Raw genomic sequence first — 15,365 nt, 5'->3', positions numbered from 1 at the left:
GGTCGGTGACACTTGGCGAGCTCGCGGGTGATGATTCCAGTGATACCTTTGGCCAAGGCTGGCATTTAAACGCTCTATGTAACTAGGGGGATCATTTTAGATGGTTTGAGCGACATGCATAGGGCCAAAAGCTTGGGCCCCATGGATTGACGTCCATGGCTAGGTGGAGTTCAATCCTATGGCTATAGGGAGTGAGGGAACTCGATAGAAAAGAGGGAAAAGGAGTTGGGGAGCTTTACCTTGGTGTGAAGAAGCTTTCTAGAGGGTTGGTCGACTCCAAGTAAGTTTCGATGTGGAGATCAATTTTGGGGTGGTCCAACCAGTCTAGATGTGGAAGAAAGGCTTAGGGCTTGCTTCGACGAGTGGATGCTTAGGGATGAGCTTGGGGATGATGTGGGGAACTCATGGGTGACCTCCTCCTTCAATATCCGGCCTCCGTTGAGCTTGAAATAGAGGAATGGTGAGGGAGCTCTCCTTGCTCTCTCTCTCTCTCTCTCTCTCTCTCTCTCTCTCTCTCTCTCTCTCTCTCTCTCTCTCTCTCTCGGGTGGGGAAGAAAATGAACAAGTGAGGGAGCGAGAGGCGATCGATGGGTCTTAAGTGGCCGCTCTAAGCCCTGACGGTCAGACCGCGAGGAGCGTCGGTCAGATCGTGGGCTGGACCCACGTGCAAAAAGTTCTCTTGCTTTTTCACGTTTCATCCAATTCCTTTCTCATTCTTTTCTAAATGGTCTTGGGATATCTGAACTATTTCAAAACGATTCCCACTCATAAGTAGATGGTGGGAACTCGCGTTGATTAACGATGTAAAATTTCCAAAATGTTTTTGAACACTTAACATGAAAACATAAGCATAAAACATGATGTCATGATGCTGACCCTTGCCAAGTGGGTCTGCCAACTCCAAGCGTCCGGGCTAATGGGATGAGACATCGTTCATGACTTTGTCAAGCGCCGATTGTGCCCCTTGTGGATGCGAGCACACTTGATGTTCTAGTACTCCGGGTCGGACGATGCCACCTGGGAGATCTCCATAGGTAACACCGCTGTCGTTTCCTTGCTACTGCTTCTTTTATTAGGTGTGTGACTTCTCACATCACTAAGTGATCCATATCTTAATGATGATGCCGTCGACTCGCGCGTCCGAAGCCTGATGTTGGCCGCCCTGAGGAAAGACGATCCTCCGGCCGACGCACTTTTGCTGTGCGATCTCACCCCACCGGACAGAGCATGAATCAAGAGGGTAAGTTTGGTACTTCCAAAGTTCTCACACCGAGCCTTTTCATGAGTTAGGGTTTCATGGTTGGCACCACAGTAGGGCCTCCTTGAGGTCGACGTCCTGTGCCCGATCATCGATGAGGTTATGGATATCTCCGAGTAGGTCCCCTTAGGGAGGGAGGTGCGCTGGGATCTCCGTCCTGGTGCCCAACCGAACACGGCAATGCCTAGCCCTAACTTGTCTGGTGGTGCCACCGACCCACCAAGTCGTGGTAACGGCCCGACTGCTCGGGGTTGACCATCGACCACGGGAAGAGGTCTTACGAGTGGCATTGGTCAGCAGAGGAGCAACAAACCTCACCCTAAACCAGCCAGGGGTGACCAGACTGCTCATGGTCGACCATCAACCATGTGAGGAGGTCCTGTGAGCGACGCAAGCTAGCAGGGGAATGACCAGGCTCACCCTGAACCGGCCGGTGGCAACCAGACTGCTCGTGGTTGACTATCGATCATGGACGGAGGTCCTATGAGCGGGACATGCCAGTAGGGGAGTGACTAGACTCGCCCTGAACCAGCTGGGGGTTACCTGGCTTCCGCAAAAGCGTCTAAGTGCACCCATGGGACACCGACTAGCGGCAGCTTGATGACCGCTACAACCTCCTCCTCGCCCATACCCAGTGGTTTCGCGAGGGCAAGAGTTGTGCTTACCACTCTGACCACATCGTAAGTACTCCGGTTAGGCGCTGATACTTTGAGTTCTTTTTTGACTCCGCAATTTGTTATCGCTGCAGGTCCTCAACCCCGCCAATGACCCCGCTGTAATTGAAAGTGCATCTAGACCCTCTATGTGAGTTTTGATGATTGACGACAAGCGATTAAGTGACTAATATGTTCAATAAGTATTTGAATAGGTAAAAGTCCCAATGATGAAAGCTAAACGATGTCGGCGATCCCCAAAATGAAGAAAGAAGACAACAGTTGAATATTCCTAGGGTTATAGCATTTTATTTTAATTGAGTATAGGAATGTCGTTCTATTAAAAGGGATGCAACGTTAAAAACTTTGCCATAAAATTAGTGATCAAAGTTTATCTTAAGAATGAGAGACACAATTCACAACACGAACACATGGGTTGAAAATGTTCTGAGTTGATCGGAAGTTCCGGTCAATTTAATTGGAAATTCTGATACCAGTCGGAATGTCCGGTGTGTTAGATTTTTTTTAGGCTCTCGGGTTTCTAGTTTCTATTTAATCGGATGTTCTAATTTTTTGGATCGAAATGTCTGGAGTTCCTCAAATCCTAGGGTCTTGGGTTGGTTTTTATTTTGCTAATTGGAAGTTCTGATGTCAGTTGGACAATCCAATATATACTCAAATTTTTGGGCTCTCTATTTGGCTCAAGTTGTTAATCGGAAGTTCTGATATGTTAGGTCAGAAGTTCCGATATGTGTTTTATTCTAGTTTTGGTTTGGGTGAAGTAGATTGTGGCTATTACTTTGCACTGATCGAAAGTTCCGATATGAATATCGAAAGTTCTGATGTGGGCTGAAAAAATGCATAACTGCTAGTCTTTGGAGGGTATCCTATAAATACCCCTCCCCTCACCCTCTCTGGGCTGCTGCTTGCTTGAATAAGAAAAACCTCTCTATAGCCCCAAAGAGCACCTCTCCTCTCTCTTCTTTGTGTTTCATATTGAGAAAAGGGATTTGAGTGAAAGATCTAGTGAAAGTGAATTTGAGTTCATCTTTGAGCACTAGGATTCATCTCCAAGCATTCTTCGTGTGCATTTATTACTCTTGGAGATTGAGACCTCCTAGACGGCTAGGAGTCACTCACGAGCCCCAATCGATTGTGATGTGCCGTGAGGAATTTGTGAAGGCCGGATTCCGCCTCTGAAGGGGAAGGAATACCAAGTAGAGCCGATGAGTGCTTTGTGCAACCTCGTGAGGAAAATGGTTGAAAGAGACCTGGCTCAAGTGTGACCAAGCCCCTCAATGGAGACATAGGATCCCCTCAAGGATCCAAACTCGGGAACAAATCTATTGAGTCTCCACTCCTTGGTTATTTCTCTCCTCTTATGTGTTTTCGAGCAATTCAGGTATTATCTTGAGTTAAACTTTGTGCTTGCTAGTTCTACTTCAATTTGAATAGCATCATATCCTGCTGCATCTTGCATTTTGTAGTTTAACTCATTCTTACTCGGAGATCTAGCTAGATTCAAATATCAGGCGAATCGAAAGTTCTGGTTGTCAACATCGGAACTTCCGGTGTAAGTCGGAACATCCGATTTGTTTCCGCTGTGCTATTTTAATATTTTGTAAAAGCATCTATTTACCCCCCTCCCCTCTAGGCCGCTATCTCGATCCTTCAATTGGTATCAAAGCCTAATCTCCTAATTAGGCTTAACCGCTTGGAGAATTCAAGATGGCGGAGAAAGGTGATGGATCTAAAGTGATAGAAAAGGGGGATTGAGCTAGAATTCCATATGAGTATCTAAATACATCTTCATACTTTGATGGTACACGTTATGCCGCATGGAAGCATAAGATGAAAATGTATTTGAAATATATTAATCCTTCTATTTGGCGTATAGTGGAAAATGGCTATACTGTGCATGATCCAAGCAAGCCAACCCCCGAAGATGATATCAATGAACAACGCTTAAGCCGCAAATGCAATCTTTTGCGCGTTGAGTGGAGATGAGTTTAATAGGTGGAAGGTCTTGAAAGTGCTAAGGAGATATGGGACACACTCCGTGATACCCATGAGGGCACTTCAAGCATTCGAGAGTCGAAGATCCCTACCTAAGCCAATACTGAATTTGCTGAATAAAATCTGGAAAGGCAGGTTCTTGCAGCCAAGAGTCAAAACTTTTTCGTGGAGATTACTGAGGAAGCCATAGCCATAGGAGAAAGAGCAGGAAGATACTCCTCTCATATAGATGAAAAATGAAAAATGTGTGGCATTAGAGAAAATGAACATCACTTGTTTTTCACATGTATTTTTGCCAGGGTTGTTTGGTTCACAGCTGACCTTCCTTTAAAATCTGATGTTTTACCAGAAGATGACACTGGGATTTAATCTCCAATTATTATTTTTGTTTCAAACAGGTTCTCATAATATTTGGATCCACAAAATTTTTATAACTCTTTGGTTTATTTGGAAAGCTAGAAATGATCATAGGTTTAATTCGAAAGATTGGACTGTTCAGCAGGTTCACCATTTAACCAATGCCACCGTCTAAGTTTCAAATCCTTTTGCAGGTACACAGCAAAATAAACAGCACATACAGGAGCAAGAGAAGAGAACTGAACTCACCATGCACTCTCAGAATGTACATGAGAAGCTAGGAGGACCAGCCTAAGCACAACAGGACATCACCATTTCGGTGCAACGCATCCAGAAGGGGGAATAGGGTCAACCGTAACTTCAAAGGCAACAAAATATTTCAAGTATGCAGAATAATTTGAAGACTTTACTCCCAGATCAAGGTGCTACACTGATGCTGCCATCCTCCCTAACACACAAATAACTGAACATTGAAAAACAAAATTGGGAATCTTCATTCGCAACATAGCAGCGAATACACATTTTACAGGTGTATCCATCACGTCACAGGTCTTATGAAGTTCAAGGACCTTTGATGGCGGAAGCACAAGCTGTCAGACTTGCAGCAAAAGTGATGAAGACTCCAGGACTCAAACATTCATTTCAGATAATTAAACTTTGGTGATAGCTCTTCACAAATATGATATCATTAATGCACCGGGTCATTGGAATTTGAGACCCATTCTTGCTGAGATCATAAACAACAATAGAGAAATACAATTTAAAGCTAGAAATATTCGAAGAAAAGTAAACAAGATAGCACACAGCCAACCAGAAAAGCTTGGAATCAATCTGAGAGACCAGCTACTTCTTTTACATATTTCCTTCATGATCAACAATGCTCAATAGTTGAGGCATTACAATCTTCTTTCTAGGTGACTTCCACCTTTGTAGAATTACTTATGTTTAAATGAAACTCGCTTTTTATAAAAAAAAAGTTGGCACAGAACAATAACTAACCCCTTCTTACAATGCTACTGGGTGGAGTCTAGAATGTTCTGGAACTTTCACTTGGGACTTGGACTGCTCGGGTTCGGGTTGAGGTCGTAGATGCTCTGCACCAGAACGTCCACGTCGTCGTCCACGTCAGCGCTGCTCCCCTCCTCCTCGCCGCCGCCGCCCTCACGGCGCTTCTCCTCGAGGCCGAGGCTCAGCAGCTCCACCCAGAAGTTCTCCGTGTCCTCGCCTCCGCCGGCGCCGCTCTCCTCGCGTAGGCTCTCGTCGTCGGTCACCTCCGACACGCCGTCCACGCCGATCGGAATGCCGGGAACATAGTGGCCCGACGCCGCCGACCCCACGGAGCTGCTGCTGCTCTCGCCGTGGCGTGGGAGGTACTCGATGGGGCGGCGGCGCTTCTTCGAGAGTGCGTCCTCGAGCTCCCTCCAGCAGCCGCCCAGGCCCTGCCGGTCAACGAGCATCCGGAGGAAGCCCGGGTTTTTCATGGCGTGCGCCAGGAACACCGTCATCTGCTGCTGCTTCTGCTCTGCCACCGTGATGCGCTCCTTCATCGCCTGCATCTGTGCGCGCGTTGCCTGCTGCTCCTGCCGCAGCTTCACCACCTCCATGAGCAGGATCCCCTTGTCGCGCTGCAGCCGGTGCACCTCGCCCTCGCGCCCGAACTGGCCCACCTCCAGGCACGCCGCCTGCCCCTGCGCCTGCTGCACCGACGAGCTCGAAGGCGGCCGCCGGCGCTTGATCGTCTTGAGGAGCTCCCTCTGGCCCCGAAGGAACCCCTCGTTCGCGAACTCCCACCTGTCCGGATCAACCTTCCTGAACCCCTGCAATGCAAAAACCCACCAATTCAGCGTTACACGCCACCGATCGACCGTCATTGATGGCGCAAGAAAGAAAGCCAAGGACAGTATGCTTACGTAGGTGTTGAGCTGCCGGACGAAACTGGAGAAGTTGCTGTGCTTGAAGCAGCGCGGGAGGATCACTGTGGCGAAGGCGTTGGCGTCCCAGACGACGAAGCTCTTTCCGGCGAATCCCCAGGAGATGACCGTGTCTGTGCTGGAGTCGTCCACGATGTCGTACGTCTTGGTCAGGAACGGCGGTGGACCGGCCTCGCGGAGGCCCTCCATCGGCCGGGGCAGCTCCGGCGCGCCGGCGGCCCACGGCGACGACGGCGCGCCCTCCGCCGACGCGCCGGCGATGTCGAAGTCGAAGTCGAACTCCTCTGCTTTCACAATGCCGTGGAACGAATCCATGACCAAAAGCATCCAACCAGCAAATGTGATCGAAAACCAGAACAGAGCTCACTTAACGGAGCACATGAATGAAATCCAACGCAGTCAAGAACAGGTCAAAAAGAGGTGATCTTTGTTTGAAAAATCGCATCAATCGAACTAGTTCAATCTGAAAATGGCTTTCCTGAATGTCAAAGAGTAGAAGAATTCAAACCACTAAAGATTGGTTCCTGCATGTCAAAGAGTAGAAGAATTCAAGGACTTCCAAAGATTGGTTGAAACGAAGAAAATTGCCAGTCGACAGCAAAATGTTCGCAAAAACTTATCCTATCGACGTTAGCTTCCCGAATTAGAGGATCTCAATTGACAGGGGGAGAAGCCGCCTTTACAATAAAACAGGGTAAATGGCAATCGCAGCTGCAAGACGCGGAACTTCGGCGAGAAGAAGAAATTAGTGAGATACCAACACGACATGAAGAGAGAACGAAGGACAGAGAACGAAATTACAGTCCCCTTTTGAGCTGAGTCCGGGTTGAGTAGCTTCCCCTTTGTACCTGAGGGGTTGTCGAGATCGCGTGAGCTCGTCGGGACCAGCCAAGCACGCCACGGCCACGCCAACTTATACACCCCGGCGCGAGGCCTCCAAGTAACCCGCCCCCGGCCGCGAAGATTCCAGACGTTTCTAGAAGGATTGGCTGCGAGTCTTCCTGATGGCATAGTTTAATCGGCGCGAGAGCGGTGACGTGGCGGCGCCGGCGAACGTTCGCGAAGGCGCCGGGGAGAGTTCTGGAAGCTGTCCGCCCATTACGTGCATGTCCCGCGCGCGCGTCTTTTTGCGTTTTCCTGTTGCAGGGGCTCTCGCTTATCGCCAACCGGTGGGAGGGGCGGGACCAGCTAGCTTAGCTAGGCGAGGCGGCCCCGTGCGCGGACGGTGGCAGATGCCTTCCCGGGGATGGCAGCCCGCGGGTTGCTGGGGAGTGGAGACGCTGACGCTGGCTGGCTAGCTGCGCCGTCGCGCGACTCGCGAGTGCGCGCGCATGGCGGATGCTGGTGCTGCTGTGGACCTGCGGTGCGGACTGTACGAGAGAATCATGTGACGTCGCAGGGGATGCTTCAGCGGCTGAATCTCATTGCTGTACGCCTGTACTGTACGATCCAGCCCGTCTGGCCAGATTCTAAAAGAAACGTGTGCGTACAGGGTGCACGAAAGAGTTCCAGACCGTCCTAGGGTGCACTAAAATCTAGAAGCTCGCGAGCTGGACTCGGTTCATTGTATTTTATAATGAGTTAGGATAACATTTTACTGCCTCTATTTCTGTTACTCTATTTCTGTTTACTTGTCACTGTTTTATACCTGGAGCCCACATCTGAGTCCGAGCCGTCCAAACCCTATCGCGTCGTCGCTCGAGCCACCATCCGCCGCCGCCTCAATCGTTTGCGTCACATTAGCCCGAGCCGCCGCCGTTCGCTGTCGCCGTCGAGCCTCCGCTGGTCTCCGTCGTTCCGCCGTCCTACCACCGCACTGCGTCGCGTCGACCGGCCAGCCGCACCGCAGGCCGTCGCCCCGCGTCGTGGCTGCGTACCGCTACTGCCTGGCCTGTGCCGCCCGCTGCTAGTGCCGCTGGCCGCTGGTTTTCGTTGCTAGCTTCTCGGTACCAAGTCAGAAGGGTGAGCTCTCATCTGATTTGAAGGTTTTCCCCAAAAATTTCATAATCCTTGCGTCAGGAGATAGCCAAAATAATACTATGTCTTCTTTCTTGATTGATGATCAGAACAATTTCTAGCCATTGTGTAGCATGGGTTCAAAATTGCAGGTTAGCCTGCCGAGTTTATACATAGCTAGAGGATGATCTCTACAACCTTTGAATTTTTGGCTGATCTAATTCCAACTCGGTAATTATTATCTATGAGAACTAGTACTAGCACACATTGCCATAACAGGTTAGCACATACATAACAGGATAGTCTGACATGGTTAGGAGTAACATCATTGGTTAGCATGTGGAGTAATAGTACAATATGGTCTATCAGTGCAGTTAGAAAGGGGTCACAAGTGGAGTGACTTGCAATTGCATGGCCGTGGGTTAGTAGAACTAGTTCAGAGCGCTAGAGCAGCAGGTCGGTTTGATGTGCATTGGTGACCTGCAAGTCTTCTTATTTCAATATATGGAGCATTTTTCTTTCTAGTGCTACTCTACAAATTGTTACGATCAGAATATTGAGTGACTGGGTATTAATCCACAGGTTTAGAAAATTCCGGTATAGAGGGTGTGACACTAGTTGCTCGTCACAGTTAAGGCAAGTGCATGACGAACTTGTATGTCATGATATGGTTTGCTTGTTTGTTTTTTCGACATGTCGATTATGATTTCAATATTCATATCTTCATGAGTTGGTTTGATTCAAGTTTCCTGGTACGGTTCCTTTCAAAGATGATTCAAGTTTCAAGTTTTTCCTTTTGTATAATTCATGTTCTGGGGTTTTTTCGAAAACACCGGATGTACAGTTTGGTTCCTGTGAGTAAGTGCTGACCATACTTACTCGGCTTTACTGGTAAACGCTAATGATGTATTCGGGTGTTATCCGTTTCAGACGGAAGCTACTACTTCGTGGCATTTTCAAAAGACAAGACATAATTCATTCGATTCTAATTTTCTATTGGATCCTGACTCGTTGTTTGTTCCTTCAGTTGTATATTGTACTTGCTGAGTATTTTACTCACACTTATGTTTTATTTGGCTTTTAGATACTAAATGATTGTGGCATGCATGGGATGGGAGTAGCATCACGATGGAGCTTACACACATTTACAATTAGTTTATTCTTAAAGTATTGAAGCAATAATTTCTAGTTAGTTGGTTAAATGGTTAATTGGACAAGTTGGTCATGTGTAACGGGTCTTAGAGTAGTATCGAGTCCTCGGGTTGTGTCGGGGTCTAGAATTGCAATGTGATGTTTATCTTCTGCTCATAAATTTAATGCCTACTAACTGTGTGGAATTCTTGTGGTCTGGAAGGCGACAAATGAAAGGGGAACTCTGCCAAACTTTCTAATAATTTTCAGACTTAGTGTAAATTATGATGAGAGGTGGTAGCCTCCGAATTTGTAGATACTTAAAAATATACAATACTAGTAAAGTTTGTTTCATGATAAATCTAATAATATAAAAGTTTTAAGTATTTATAAATCCTTTCTAGGAAAACGTACGATCAAATTTGCTACAGTAAAAAACAATAACAAGTAAATGGAAACGGAAGAAGTAGCTCGTTTTTTTAATGAGCTAGCTCGTGAGCCAGGCAAGCTAGGCCCAACTTAGCCGGTCCACGGTGACCCAAGGCCTAAGGGCAACTCCAACAGACTCTTAAAAAATCACTCCCAAAAACCTACTATAGTGAACCTTCCTAAAAAGATTCTTTCCCAATATCACTACACTCTCCAACAGACTCCCAATATCTAACTCTCTATATCCCAACGGCTATATTTTTAAACGGATACAATTCAAACCGTGATATTTTCAACAAATATTTTTAAACATATAAATTATGAACGGTTATTTTTAAATGGAAATTTTTCGAACGAATGTTCCCAACGGCTATATTTGGAACGGTCGTGTTCCAACGGCTATGTTTCCAACTATCATATATCCAACGGCTATATTTCTCTGAGCCTATATATGTACTCTCCCTGGTGGTTCTTCTATTGCACACCACTGCCCCCTTCAGCCTCCCACATCATAATGAGTCGTCGTAGCCTTCTCATGAAACAGGTCATGGATTCGTCGTCGTCCGATGACGATGGTGAATTCATTGTTGCTGCAGCCAACCTAGCACGCAAGCAATATCAAGTTGTCAATGCGCCACGGCCTGGTGGTTCGGTCCCTGGTCATCAAATCATCAATCGCGACAGACAAGAAGGGCATTGGAGGCTATTCCGAGACTATTTCTCGGACGATTCTACCTACGGCCCGACGTTCTTTAGGCGCAGGTTTGTAAATGAAGCAATATCTTTAGAGTTTTCTGTTGATGTTGATCGTACCTACGGCTTATTCTTCATCTCCAAACAGGTTTAGAATGAGGCGATCTCTCTTTTTGCGCATAATGCATGCTGTAGAGCATCATGATGACTATTTTGTCCAAAGGAGAAATGCAGCTGGACAACTTGGGTTAAGTGCTTTACAGAAGATTGCTGCAGCATTCATAATGCTATCTTATGGAGTTCCGGCGGATGCTATTGATGCCCAGGTTCGTATTGCAGAAAGTACCATTATAGAGAGTCTGAGAAGGTTTGTCAAAGCTGTTATTGATGTATTTGGGGATGAGTATTTGAGAGCACCAAATGAGAATGATACTGCTAGACTACTTGCAATAGGGGAGGAAAGAGGTTTTCCGGGTATGCTAGGGTGCATAGATTGCATGCATTGGAAGTGGAAGAATTGCCCCACGGCATGGCAAGGTATGTATACCGGTCATGTGCGTGAGCCCACAATCATTCTAGAAGCCGTTGCTTCAAAAGATCTATGGATTTGGCATGCTTTTTTTGGTTTACCTGGATCTCACAATGATATCAATGTGCTTCAACGTTCCCCACTCTTTGCGAAGTTAGCAGAAGGGCAAGCTCCAAAGGTGAACTACACCATTAATGGTCACAATTATACAATGGGATATTATCTTGCTGACGGTATCTATCCTCCATGGGCCACCTTTGTGAAGACCATTCAGAAGCCACAACGCAATAAGAGAAAATATTTTGCCAAAGCACAAGAAGCAGTTAGGAAGGATGTGGAAAGAGCTTTTGGAGTTCTGCAATCTCGTTTCGCCATTGTACGTGGTCCTGCTCGTTTTTGGGACCAGGATATACTTGGCCAAATAATGACCGCTTGTGTTATCATGCACAACATGATCATTGAAGATGAGCGAGGTGAAACACAAGACTTACAATTTGATGGCTTAGGAGAAACTGTGACACCATCCCATAAACGCACACCAGAACTACATGAGTTCATTCAAACTTATCATGACATCACAGACAAGGAAACTCACTCTCAGCTTCAAGCAGATCTAATCGAGCACCTCTGGCAACGTCATGGAGATCAGTACTAATAATGTTTGAGTCCTAGTCTTCGTTATGTATACATGTACTCTTGTATTCGGTTTGCATGTAGTCTTGTGTTCGGTATGCATGTAGTCTTGTGTTCGGTATGCATGTAATCTTGTATTCGGTGTGCAACTATGATTTCAAACATCACAATGTTTCTAAACTTCCCATTGGTTCAAAGTTCCCAACATAGGTTCACACACAACATAGTAGTTCAAACATCCCAAATATTACACACGACGAAATGGTTGAACCAACAGGAACATAAAACACAACATAGGGGTCCATACAATATCAACCTGAGCCATTGCATCGGCGAGTCATGATCTCATTCTGCAAACTCCTGTAGTACCGTTGTTGTGTCTCGGACATACCAGTAATGTCAATAGACATAATTCTCTCTTCTTCTACCATCCTCTTCAATTCTACCTCTTGCTTCTTTACCTCAAGTTGTTCTTTCTCGGTTGCAACCCTCACTTGCTCTAGTGCTAATCTCTCTTGTTCAAGTGCAAATGCTTGTTTGTATCTCTCCTCTTTCTTAAGCTCTTTCTCCTCATCCATCTCTTTCTTCTTTGCCCACAGATTATCCATTGCATCCATGAACACAGCATCTCCACCTCGGCGTAATTTTTCTTTCTCTTTTTTCCTCCCCAATGGTCGTGTTGACACCTCATATTCTGGAGTTGTCGCTCCACTATCATCTGGGGTACTTGGACTAGATGTACCCGGACTTGAATTGAGGGTGGTCTTCTGTTTCTTTTGAGAAGATTTCTGAGATGAGACTTGAGCCGACCTAGCAACCCACTTTGGTTGGGTTCTTAGGAGGTTCCAGCAATGCATGTACATGAATGACTTATTGTTCTTATCTTCGGACTTGAAGAGAGTACATGCTTGCAAAATCTGTCCAAGAAAACATATCACATTAAACTAACATAAAGTAATTGAGGCATGTATCAAATTAAGGACATTTATTCTAACCTTATCTTCAATTGTAACCCCGCTTTGCCTTCGCCCCTCAATCCGGGAAAGACAGCCAACAAACTTGTTTACATTTTCTTGAATATGAGACCAACGATGCATTAGGGAACTTTGAGTGCGATCCGAATTGAAGTCTTTGTTGGAGTGGAAGTAGTCATGAATTCGCTTCCAATATGTAGACCGTGATTGGTCGTTGCCTTGAACAGCATCCATACTAATATTCAGCCATGCCGACACCAATAATTCATCTTCCTTTTCGCTAAAATTCTTCGACCTTTTCTGGTTTGGTCTCACAGTGGGAGTCAATTCTTCAACTGCTGGTAGCTGCTCCTCGGGGGGGCTAACCAATTCATTGTCTTCATCCCAATCTAGTGAATGGTTGTCACTAGACAACAAATTAACATAGAACCCATCCATATTAGAGGCCACCACACCCTGGCTGCTGCACCATAGAAAAGTAGTTGGCTGAGAATGTTTTTCATGACAATAGAAGTATATTAAAAACTGTAGGGTAATATGTGCTGTAACTAAAGTGCATACACCCCCTAGAAAAAACTTAATGCATACATCATGCAATGCTCTATAATTAGCCATGCAATTAGTTAGCGGCGAACAAATATACATGGCGGACAGCACAACTAGCTGCCTTGTGCGACTTCTAAGTCAAAAGTTTCAGCATGTATATTAGCATGGTTCGGTTCAAATAAAAGGGAGAGTTTAAAAGATCTTTTCAGACAATTCTTGGGCTTGCTGCCTTGTGCATTGAATGGTATCATCAGTATGATCATCACTTGCATATGCAGTCCTAGTCAGGCTATCCAAAGCCTTCAATATAAGGTTGACAACCTTTGGAGCATCGGGGTGGTCCAGGTCAATCACTTTCAGTAAACCAGAAAGAGATTGCACTATTCTGCCATCTATCATAGGTTTGGCAATATCAGGTGAGCAACCAAGAACAAGCAAGTTGCTCTGACTATTTCTAGACAATATTGAATTTACCAGCTCAGAGAAAGCTAAAACTTTTTTATCAGGTATCAATGATTCTTTGGAGGTACTGCTTGCTGAATCAATGAAATAGCAAAAATGCCTTTACAATTTCAGAAATAACCCTTCTACGACCTTCAACAGATTTGCAACATCGCTACCAAGAACCAAGAGGCTCTCTCAGATAACTTCCCCAACCAATCATCTGATCTATCGGCAGTTTTGCTAGAAGGAATGGATGCTAAAATGTTCAAAACAATAACTGTCTAAAAATTACCTGACTGTGAAATCACATGAATCCTTCAACTTCAAGAGGCCACAAATTCACCTGCAAGCGGAGATAAATGCGTTGAAATCATACGAGAACTCAAAAGCAACTAAATGATATTTCTTTATTCTTTATTGCAGAATCACCTGGCGTCGTTGTGCATTGGAGAGCTCCGTTTCTTGGCCTGCTACGTCCGCTCGCCGAGGTACGCTGGCCGGAACGGAAAAATGCTCAGCTCTGCACCCTGCCGCCGGATTTGCCGCGCCCTGCAGCCGGATTTGCCGCGTCCTGCTGCCGGATTTGCCGCGCCCCCACGGCCTGGCCGCTAGCCGAAGCTGCCGCCCCACCGGCGAGCGCGCGAAGGAGGCGCGCACACCGCTGCCGAGCGCGGGATTGACGATTTCGTCGATTGGGAGTGCGATTGGGGATAGCTACAACTTGCGAGCCGGCCGGTGTTTTTTGGGCTTTGCTAATTTTTGGGAAGCAGTTTGGGTGTCTGTTGGAGCCGTATTTTAGAGGATGTTCCCAACGTATAGCTATTGGGATCGTTTTTGGGCACCCGTTGGAGTTGCTCTAAGGGACCACCCGAGGCCTGAGGCTGGCCTACTCCATATGACCACACGTCCACTTTGCATTGGGAGGCTATTTCCCCTAGCCGTCATCGTCTCCGAGCTCCAACCCTCTGCGCCGCGCCATCGGAACTCTCTTCTCTTACAATTTGTAGCCATCTAATCAAACAATTCCGATGTTCCAATCCATTCACCATGTTTATTTTGCATTAGAACCTGATAAGATTCACTATGACTCCCGTAGAAATACAGGATGTACATGTGCATCATTGGATGGCAGCGACCGGCATGTGACGAGCTTGTTGTTTGGCTGGCGAGCCTAACGTGCTGACTCGCGAGCTAGACCGAGCCAAGCTGAGCCTGTCTTTTAGCTCAGTTTCAAAACAATCCGAGCCGAGCCAGCTCGTTAGCATAACAAGCTGGACCGAGCCGAGCCGAGCTGGCTCGATATCAAGTCCTAGGTGTGTGGACGATCTCAGGAACTAGATTTTTTCCTAAATATATTTATTTTATTAATGTTACAAAATTAGGTGCCCTTTTTCAAAACTTACAAAATTAAACCTATGTTGCCCAACCAACAGGTGACAATGCCTAATTGTCCGAGCATTGTGTGAGTTTTGTAAAAATCCCTATTTGTTGGGTGACATAAAAAAATTGTAAATAATACATTCGTTTGCTCTCAACTTTTAAAACACTGTAAAATAGTAACGAAAATTTATGAAAGAAAAATTGTGGTGAAGATGATGGTAGCTTCTAGTGCTGATAAAATTTCGGCCCAAATAATAGCTTGTACAACGATAAGAAAAAAAAAGACAAGATTTGTGTTTCCTTTAAATTTGTCTTTTTATTTCTCACTGTACAAAGTCATTGTTCGGCCGAAAATGTGTGGACAACTTGAAGATACAATACCCTATATTGCCAAATGTCTTTGAAATTTGTTGTGGAGTTTTGAAGGTCGAGAGC

At 46.0% G+C, this 15,365-nt stretch overlaps 3 protein-coding genes across 3 annotated transcripts; 1 reads left to right on the top strand and 2 right to left on the bottom strand.

Annotated features, from left to right (window-relative positions):
• Window positions 1–5,116: 5,116 nt before the first annotated feature.
• On the bottom strand, window positions 5,117–7,219 carry LOC133915467 (heat stress transcription factor A-2a-like). The gene is made up of 2 exons (XM_062358636.1): window positions 6,195–7,219; window positions 5,117–6,101 (listed from the first exon to the last, which is right to left on the bottom strand). Exons 1-2 carry the CDS (start codon window positions 6,540–6,542, stop codon window positions 5,331–5,333), a joined length of 1,119 nt encoding a protein of 372 aa, XP_062214620.1. The 5' UTR covers window positions 6,543–7,219; the 3' UTR covers window positions 5,117–5,330.
• A 3,021-nt stretch (window positions 7,220–10,240) lies between these two features.
• On the top strand, window positions 10,241–11,608 carry LOC133914557 (uncharacterized). The gene is made up of 3 exons (XM_062357645.1): window positions 10,241–10,493; window positions 10,573–10,898; window positions 11,112–11,608. Exons 1-3 carry the CDS (start codon window positions 10,246–10,248, stop codon window positions 11,606–11,608), a joined length of 1,071 nt encoding a protein of 356 aa, XP_062213629.1. The 5' UTR covers window positions 10,241–10,245.
• A 289-nt stretch (window positions 11,609–11,897) lies between these two features.
• On the bottom strand, window positions 11,898–14,382 carry LOC133914131 (glutathione S-transferase T3-like). Its single transcript, XM_062357277.1, has 4 exons — window positions 13,980–14,382; window positions 13,843–13,893; window positions 12,582–13,023; window positions 11,898–12,503 (listed from the first exon to the last, which is right to left on the bottom strand). The coding sequence occupies exons 3-4, from the start codon at window positions 12,996–12,998 to the stop codon at window positions 11,898–11,900; spliced, it is 1,023 nt and encodes a 340-aa protein (XP_062213261.1). The 5' UTR covers window positions 12,999–13,023; window positions 13,843–13,893; window positions 13,980–14,382.
• Window positions 14,383–15,365: the final 983 nt, after the last annotated feature.

The sequence above is a fragment of the Phragmites australis genome, chromosome 4 (assembly GCF_958298935.1).
Source record: "Phragmites australis chromosome 4, lpPhrAust1.1, whole genome shotgun sequence".
Lineage (NCBI taxonomy): Eukaryota > Viridiplantae > Streptophyta > Magnoliopsida > Poales > Poaceae > Phragmites > Phragmites australis.
This window is presented reverse-complemented; position numbering and strand designations above follow the sequence as displayed.

Excerpts from the sequence above, each read along its gene's own strand:
- LOC133915467 (XM_062358636.1), bottom strand. The coding sequence starts at position 6,542 with ATGCTTTTGGTCATGGATTCGTTCCACGGCATTGTGAAAGCAGAGGAG. Across the intron at positions 6,102-6,194 it reads TCCGGCAGCTCAACACCTAC|GGGTTCAGGAAGGTTGATCC; the intron begins GTAAGCATACTG and ends TTTGCATTGCAG.
- LOC133914557 (XM_062357645.1), top strand. The coding sequence starts at position 10,246 with ATGAGTCGTCGTAGCCTTCTCATGAAACAGGTCATGGATTCGTCGTCG. Across the intron at positions 10,494-10,572 it reads CCGACGTTCTTTAGGCGCAG|GTTTAGAATGAGGCGATCTC; the intron begins GTTTGTAAATGA and ends ATCTCCAAACAG. Across the intron at positions 10,899-11,111 it reads GGAGGAAAGAGGTTTTCCGG|CAGAAGGGCAAGCTCCAAAG; the intron begins GTATGCTAGGGT and ends TTGCGAAGTTAG.
- LOC133914131 (XM_062357277.1), bottom strand. The coding sequence starts at position 12,998 with ATGGATGGGTTCTATGTTAATTTGTTGTCTAGTGACAACCATTCACTA. Across the intron at positions 12,504-12,581 it reads GGGTTACAATTGAAGATAAG|ATTTTGCAAGCATGTACTCT; the intron begins GTTAGAATAAAT and ends TTTCTTGGACAG.